General features: G+C 40.4%; 1 protein-coding gene across 1 annotated transcript in view; it reads right to left on the bottom strand.

Moving 5' to 3' along the window:
* The window catches only part of PCNX2 (pecanex 2), a 154,805-nt gene that overhangs the window by 78,965 nt on the left and 66,734 nt on the right, over positions 1–9,106 (bottom strand). Inside the window, exons 17-19 of the mRNA XM_009644174.2 lie at positions 8,600–8,696; positions 2,047–2,139; positions 1,422–1,572 (exon numbers count right to left, since the gene is read on the bottom strand). Coding sequence (XP_009642469.1) covers positions 1,422–1,572; positions 2,047–2,139; positions 8,600–8,696 — 341 coding nt within the window. The remainder of the gene's footprint in view (positions 1–1,421; positions 1,573–2,046; positions 2,140–8,599; positions 8,697–9,106) is intronic.

Genomic DNA, 9,106 nt, shown 5'->3' with positions numbered 1-9,106 from the left:
TTTTCTGTCTGTTTGCAGAAATTACTTTATCGGAACAGGAAATCAGACCTTGACATACTGAAATATTTCCTGAGACTCACATGTATCAGGGCACTACCCGCTGAAGCCAGCAGAGAATAGAAAGAACAAATCTTCAAGAAAGTTTCGCAGTACCTTTCAATTTTCATGTTTCTCTAAAAGCTTTATGATGGAAATTAGAATTCTAAGTTGCACTACCCAATGCTGTTCAAATGCTATATAGTTGTATGTCAGAAGAAAAAATTCAGCCTCAATTTCATCAATCATTTAAGTTTTTAAATTATATAAAATACCAATGTGTTAAGCTTGAACTATAACATATCGAGCAACGCAGCAAGTAACGGTACTGTCATGTATAAGCAAAAAGCAGATCACACAATGGCTTATGAAAAGCCACTCAGTGCCAGTAAGATGATTAAGGGACAGGAGCACTTGACATAGGAGGGATCATAGAATCATTTAGTTGGAAAAGACCTTTAAGATCATCACGTCCAACCGTACCTGTCCCCTACTAAACCATGTCCCTAAGCACCTCCTCTGCAGATCTTTTTAAAACCTCCAGGGGTCGTGACTCGTCCATTTCCCTGGGGAGCCCGTTCCAGTGCCTGATAACCCTTTCAGTGAAGAAATTTTTCCTAATGTCTAATCTAAAGCTCCCCTGGTGCAACTTGAGGCCATTTCCTCTTGTCCTATCGCTTGTTACTTGTTGGTTACTTACCAACACCCATCTCGCTACAACCTCCTGTCAGGTAGTTGTTTCAGGAGCTGGGATTGCTTAGCTTTGAGAAGAAGATGCTCAGTGGACATCTTATTAATGCCTGATTGGGGGCATTTTTGGGGTATAAATACCTGATGGGGAGGGTAAAGTTGATGGAGCCAGACTGTTCTCAATAATGCCCAGTGACAGGACAAAAGGCAATGGGCACAAACGGAAATTCCACTTCTATCCAAAAAAAAAAAAAAAAAAAAAAAAAAACCAGCCAAAACAACCTTTCTCACTGTAAAGATGATCAAATGCTAAAAGAGGTTGTCCAAAAAGGTTGTAGAGTCTCCATGCTTGAAGATAATTCAAAACCGGACACAGGCCTGACCAACCTGCTCTAGCTGACCCGGCCCTGAGCAGGGGCATTGGGCTAGGCAGTCTCTAGAGGTGCCGGCCCAGCCTCAGGCCTTCTGTGGAGTGGTCTCAGGAGTCAAACTCTACAGGCTGACAAATTGGCTGGTGATCAGGGGTGGGGGAGAAGGGGGCAGAAATGGAAGTGCTGGACTATGCATGCTATTCAAAAGAGGGAAATGTAAAGCATAATTTATTCTCCTGGTCTGTTCCTTCTGGATTTTTCTTTTAAATCAAGACAAGCTGCAAGTCATTGAATCCATTGTTTAAAAAAGGTTTTATTACGAACCTCTCACTTCCCGTTGCTGGTGCTCTTTGCTTTTAAGTATGGGGTGGGAGATCCACAGCCAGGGGTGATGCTTGCGAAGCTGAGGAAGCACGTAATGTGTAACAAATCCCACAGTCCATGCTAAAGCAAACAGGACAATGCTGAGAAATGGCTGGGCCAAAAGAGAAAAAAACAAAGCATGGTTATTAATCTGCAAACGACATTTTTATATTCCTATGTTCAAATTGTCTGACTCCACAGGTGCATATGGATTTTGAATTATGTATTTTGCACACACAATCAACCAATTTTTTTCTCCCTAATTGGAGGAAACAAGGCAAGCGATCAGGCTTACTCATTCTGTCCCCCAGGTTCCACATTATAAAAGAGCTGTGGATATGCAGAGGTTTAAGGAAACACACATCAAATAAGTAACACTAAAATTAATACAAATATCCATAAACTAACTGCCTTACAAATTAAAAAAAAGTTACTGTGGCAAGTAAATACATTTTCAGTAAGTTCTCTTCCCATAGTCTCTATTCTTTCCAGTTAAAGCATCCTGTGTTTTTGCATAAAAGAGAGAATAACTTAGATAAAAAAAAAAAAAAAACCACACAAAGAAAAAAAAATGACAGATACACACCCTTAATGATAGAAAGACAGTACTGGCACTGACAGCAAATGACAGAACGGCAGCCGCTGTGCAGACAATGAGATCCGACTTCAAGATTTCTTTCTGTGAAAATAATTATTTTATACAAAATCAGCAAGCTAATACTATTTTAACCAAAGTAAATGAGACTGTTCTCAATTATTCGCAGTCTGCACTGTGATAAGGCTAATCAGCACTCCCTAATACAAAAGTATTTTGTCCACTCCGCTATGGGAAATTATTTCTTCACACTCTAGGTTTGTCAAAGTAATCACATTTAAATTCATCATGCCTAATTTTAAATTATATTTTAAAATAATACAGTTTTAAGATTGGAGAAGTGAAAGCAATACATTTTCATACCAAGTCTGATTACGTTTAAGGAATATAACTCTCCCACATTCTGACTTTTTTGGTTTTGGGAATCAAGTATCTGGTTCAATCTCCTATTTGCAAGCATTAAGATATTTTCTGATTCGCTTTCTCTTGCGTTACTGAAATGACTCATGCTTTTCTGTAATGTCTCAGAGACACAAAATTAATACATTTATTATGTTCAAAGTGACATGTCCCATTCTCTGATTTTCTGTATCGGAAGCCAAATTTTGGCAGGATTTTATGGATTTCAGACAAGGCCTTTTTCTAGTGTCATTGAATGATAATGAAAGGGCACATCTGCCTTTACATAAAGATCTATAACTAGGGTAGGGGTAATTTTGTTTCTAAAGATTGGAAAACATCACGGTCTTTCCAGCCCATTTTTCTTGTGATTAAAATGTCATTCTTGGTAAACAAGCAAGATAGCTTGTGAGTTGCGCGATCTTCTGAATTGTACTTTGGAGGCCGCCCAAATGTCTTTGTGAGTAAATGAAAATCTTCTCTTAGATTTATGAGAGGGGCATTTCAGCTCAGCACTCAATACTACTGCTAAATTATCAAATGAGTAACTATTTGTAGCTCTCAGGTTAGAAACTGACTTATGCTTCAATTCAAAGATGTATAGAAACAACATGAGAAATGCAACGCTTTTGTTAGAATTAGAAGCTCATCTGATTTCCTGGTGCTGCAATCTACGTAGTCTTCATGTATCTCATCAGAGAAAAAGAAAGAAAACTAAAATAATGATGGGATAGTAAACCTATGAATAAGGGCGATAAAGAAAGCAAGCAGAACAAGCAAACAACAGAAGGCTTGTCAATTATAGGAGAAGCTGGTAGCAACCACTGTATTTAGGCTGCCTATCACTGCCTGTTATGAAAGATGCTCCTTAGCAAAAGGTCACAAGCATCAGCACTTCCACTTACTGCAGCAGGCCTTTGCAATTCAGCAAGACTAAAAAGCCTTCAGGCTCAAAAAGTACTTTTGCTTTGTCCCAGGGAACTCCAATCTGGTTTAGCTGAATTCAAGCAATCGCCACAGTCCTTCCCTTTCCCAGGCTGCTCAGGAGCACATACCTCCAAAAGAACAGCGCTCCCTCCCTTCCCAGAGCTGTTCCCTCTCCAGACCTGTACTCCTCACAGACTATAGGTAGGAAGGTGTAGGAGGAGAGTTAGGTCTTCCTAACTGTTCACCACCACCTTTTTAAAACGTGGTGCTGTTGGCCTTGTTCCTTGCTTCTTGGCTGTCATATGCAACAGGAGAACCACAACATGAGGGATCTCATAGGAAAAGCCTTCTTTTCCCTGAATAAACCTTTGATCCCTGCCTGTCCCCACAGGTCCTCTCCATTCAGTTCAGTCCTCCTCTCACTAGCAAGTTGTGTATCTATCTAACTCAAGCAGTTTTGATATGCGAGCAAGTACTGAAAAACTGTGGTCAAAACACTGATAAAGGTGGATAAGGGAATTGTTAGCAATGCATGTAATGGAAGTATTTTTTTTTTAACCTTTCCAATTTTTTTTTTTAAAGATGTTGCATACAAAACCTATGTAAAGCAGCAGTATTTAACTTGTAAAATTCAGCATCTGAGAAAGTTAGGCAGTGCCAGATTTATATGGCACTAATTCAGCCCTTTTGTGAATACATATTATGAAAAGTCTTGATCAAGTATAATTTTCTGCACAGCTGAATCCAACTACTCAATAACCTAAAACAAGCTTATAAGAACAACAAACATACTCCAATCATATTTTCAAGCTCTTCTGTACAAGCAGAAAAGATTGCTATTAAAATAACTTATTTTCCTCACAATCATCTGACTGAAGAAGCCGCCATTTTAAGAGCTACATGAAATATTAAGAATTTAGCCGTAAAATCAGCAGAGGTGACAGTAATGGACATTCCGGGGAGAAGCACACCCTAACTTCCCATTCTGTGCCAGATCAAAGAGAATCTTTTCAGAAGATTACATTCAAAAGAGTACATATTACACAGATTATATTGCATAGGACTGGTATTTCCCACCTTTCCCATCCTTGAGTTTGCAACTGTTCTTTTTAGGGTACTCTCACTGCTTTTGACACATTAACAACCCCAGACAGGAAAAGGCCTATGTTTTTAAAGCAATGATTATTATTCAGGTATTTAAACCCAAATCTGACAATTGCATTCCAACTCTGACAATATCTAAAATTTTTAAAGTATCATATATGCCCAGGCTTGCCCTTTTGTCCTTGTACAGAACTGCTTCAAAATGTAAATGTAATGCTCAACTGCTGACTTGCACAGCAGTCCCCACAGGAGCTCCTTCTTGATGTGGCAGATGCTTTCAAACTTCTCACAAAATTCAGGGTTTTTTTCCTTCTAAAACAAAGCAGTAGTTGCTTTTGTTTCATGTCATGGCCTAGTGATCAGGACCCCCCAGGAAACGGCTAACCCTGGGCAGTTATCTCTCTGACTGAGGGGGATTCAGAGCTACCTTCCAGGAAAAAAACTTCGGGAAGCACATGCCTACCTTGGACACAACTCTGTTCCCCACCCTCCATTTAGACCCAACTGTCTAAATCAGGATTTTGGATGCTGTTCCCAAGGCCAGGCACTTAATGAATTGCATGTTGAATAACCCTATGATGTGATGCTTGAGTCCTTCATTGCAATTGGTCCAACATGGAAAAGTTGACCTCTGATCACAGTTAAAATCTCTGCAGTGAGAGATAATCACTGTTACAGCTTGTGCTGAAAGCAGGTACTCTTTTTTTTCCTCCATTTTACACTCAAAGAAAAAAAGAAACCCCTAACCAACATCACTACATTTGATGCCTCAGAGATTTTACAAGCAGAATATACTATAGAGGCGCTTTTTTTTTAATTATTATTTTCAATTATGCTTTTGAGGCTTTGTACAAATCCTTTTACTAGATAGCTAAATGTTTGTATTAAAGGCCAGGAAGGAAGCTGAGCTTGAATGTAATGCATTAGCACCCTCAGGCCACTGGTTAATCTAGTAATCAGCCATGTGGATGCCTATAGAAATTAATTATAATGGTAGGAAGCTCCATTCTCAAAGTTGAATGGTCAATTATCCGTCACAGCTGCTTTATAATTCAGGCTTCCAAAGCTGGCAATTCTTACACAGCTATTCAAGCAAAGGAAAATATTAAAGGTCATGTAACTAAACATTAGAGATGCTGTATTTATTATTCCTAACATCGATGCAAAGCCACTACAGAATACAACAGATTAATTTTCAATATTAACCTTGTTTGCTTTCAGCTTCTTGAGGTGGTGATTTGGCTCTGTATGTCTCAGAATTTCTGAATAAAACAGGTCTTATTTAAATAGCATGTTATGTAGACTATATGTCTGTATATAGGATCAGGGCAAGGCTGTCTGTTGTGTTGCATCCTGCCGTCTCTTGCCACTGACAGGGTGTTAGGAATACTCTACTCGCAGAGGAGCACTTCAAGGGGAAAAACTTAACTACCACTGTAAAATCTCCTTCAAATACTGACATATTGTTTCACCCAGTTTATGAACTGTTTGAAGATCCCCTTGCAGAAGTTCTAGAAGCGATTTAGAATTAGCTTTTAAGAGTCAGCTGAGTCCTATATCCTAAATACAACTGCTGATGCTGAAGCAAGTCAGCAGAGACAGTGGCTTGATTGTGCTCCTCAAACTTGAGGCACATTTTCTCCTGCCTCAGTTCTTCCCTACTTGCTCTGTTAGCACTGCGCTGAGAGGTAGCAGTGGGAGTCTCCTGGCAAACTGGTTAGTGTTTAATTGAGACAGAGGTACCAGATAACACAGGGGTTAGACAAAGAGCCTGCATTAATCAGAAATTGCCCTCTCGTTTTTCAAGAGATCTCCCAGTGTGGAAGAATTAGCACTGTTAATTGACATTGTAATCAAACACATTTGCTTACAGTTTTTATACAGATTGAGGGATGCATGGACAGAGAAAAAGAAATGAAGGCAAAGAACTAGCAAGCTCCAACAACACTGAAGGAAAACAGCCTCTGTCTAAAAGCAGCAGCAGCAACAGCATGGAGTGTCAAACGTACAGAGCAGGAAAGCGCCAATCCCCAAACCCAGGTACATCCTGGGAAGCAAAAGATGCCAGGAATCTCACTTAATTAAATACAAAAAAACACTGGCAAAACATGATAGGAGCAAGACAGGGTGAAGAGAAGAACTGAAGTCCTATGTCTGGCCAGTCCCACCGCAGTCCACCCTGCACTTCTGCATCTTCCGCCTCAGTGGCTCAAGGGCCCAAATGAGGTTGAACCACATGGTAACTGTGTTAGTGTAAGACATCAGATCCCTGTCCACATTACTGACACAAAAATAGGTCTAGAGTCTGCAGCGTGACTCCATTTTGAAAATGCAGCCAAGATTTTAGATGCAAATTTGTTCATTCTTTTGGTTTTTGTTTTCAATATGCTGAAGCCTTGCTCTGTGAAACGAAACCAGTTAAGTGGACAGCCACAGTAACTGCTTCAGTCCCCTGGCAAGGCTCCATCTGCAGAACAGATGAGATCATACTCTGTACTGCTCTAAGAAGGGCACTATCAGCAAAAGATACAAGTGGGATATAAATACAGGGGAACGAGAAGTTTTCCATTACATCTGCCATACAGGGCCCATGTACAAGAATGGACCAACAATGAACTGTGACAATAACCTACATGCAAGAAATACCACAGAATATAGCAAAACTTTAACATAAATACTTCAGGTTTTACTCCATTACTAGCTGGACATTCATATTGCAGTGCGACACTGTTGCAAACAGTTTAGTTTGCAAGAAACTGTAGCTCGACACAAGCAACAAGAAACAGACATATCACTTAATCTTATGTGGGCCTTATTAGAGTAATCAGTTTAAAATAACATTATACATGGTAAAAAAAAAAAATCTAAGCAGCAGCTTAGCAAAGAAAAGTAGAAAACATTGGTACGTGGGATCGACTCACGTGCTGAATGTAGGCTGTGTAACACCTTATAAAATGCCCAACTACGATACAAGGTGTTCAGGAGAGATGCATCCCTTTGAAGGGACACCTGGAGGCCAGGCCAGCTACTGCACTAGCAACCTGTACCACTAGGCACTACGGATTCTCAGATCATATCTATGGGTCAAAAAAAGTCAGTCTGTCTTCCAGGCACACTCTGCATGCTCCTTGCTTCTGCAAGCATTCAGGAATTTAGGAATAATTGCTTAGATTGCAAAAGCTGAGATGCAGGTGTTAGGGATGTCGTCAGGAGGAAAGGCTGTCTGACAGCCTGGAAGCAGGGCAGTTCTTGACTCTAAGAGATGTCAAACACCCCTTAATACTTTTGGAAACTTTATGATCTTCCCACATGAACTCTTCATAAGATCAGTCTCCCCTGGGTAACAGTGAGGCGTGCTTTTTTTATATAAAAAGACACAAAAAGGAAGATGGGTCACTTTGGATGTTTAGGCTGAAGTGGGAAACAAGCTGACACAAAGTTAGAGCTACATGCCAGACAGTAGGAAATAAACAGCCTGCCAAGCAAAGAAGAGAGGGTGAGACAGCAATGCTTGGCACCAGGCGTGTACCTCCCTTTCTCATACTAGTCAGGTTTCACATGCTTCTTCCATCCCTAGGTGCCAAGTCTGATCTGTGCTCCACATAGAAAAAGAATGAATAAGGGCTATTTTAAACACACTTAATTCTGTGGACCAAATCCTGTCCCCCTCCAACGCAGACACGGAGTTTGGCAGGACTGCTCACCTTTTTGAATGCCTGTTGAACAATCCAGCCTATCTTGTACACGCCAGGTTGCCAGGCTGTAACTCTATGCTCAAAACCTGCATTAGCTCTCCCAGTACCAGGATGAGTTGCCTCATTCCCCAAGCTCTAAAAGTGCATTTCCCATCAACTATATTAAGGAATCAATGTTACTGAGTCCTTCAAAGGAACCCTTCAGAAAGGAAAATTCTAATATCCCCCTTCTCCCTTCCGGCCTCACTAGAAAGAAGATCTAGAAGAACTTCTCTCATTTTCCGTGTGTGGATTTAAAGGAACAGGATGGAGACCCTCCCATTTTACGTACTTTTATGAAAATATTTCCAAGGTTCCTCAGTGGGTAAAATGGAGGGGAGAGAGCTTTGAACAGAAAATAATGAAAGAAAAGGTCTTACCACTGATTCTCTCATCTTTTCTGGGAGTGGATCTGCTGCTGAATCTTCAAATTGTTGACGCAGAAAGTGAGGGACATATTTGCATTGAATAAGGGACCTGTTTAGAAAAAAATCCTAGTTAGGATACTTCCGGACATGTCTAACAGATATGAATATTCCTGGGGGGCAGAGGAGGAGGAACAGCCTCAGATTTCCTTCCTCATGTATGCAGTAGCTATCTTATCTCTAAATAGCTGCAGATTGACACAAACCAGCTCTACCTGTGATCAGGGTAGAATTTCCTTGTCAAAATGTTAAGGAGTGACAGCAGCCCAACCAACGTGACTCAGCCATTTAGAGGAATGAGCAGAGAGGCTACTGTTCCATTCATGCCCTTGATTAATGTTTCAGCTAAGCTGAAACCAATATGGGAGCTCTCTAGACCCAAATTAGAAAGGCTAAGGAAGCTACTTCTATATAGATTGCATATTAATCCTCAGTTCAAGATTTATGTGCTACCTCCCTCCT

This window comes from Egretta garzetta, unplaced genomic scaffold, assembly GCF_000687185.1.
Source record: "Egretta garzetta isolate BGI_Z169 unplaced genomic scaffold, ASM68718v1 scaffold118, whole genome shotgun sequence".
Taxonomy (NCBI): domain Eukaryota; kingdom Metazoa; phylum Chordata; class Aves; order Pelecaniformes; family Ardeidae; genus Egretta; species Egretta garzetta.
Note: the sequence above shows the minus strand (reverse complement) of the source record. Positions and strands in the feature narration are given on the sequence as shown.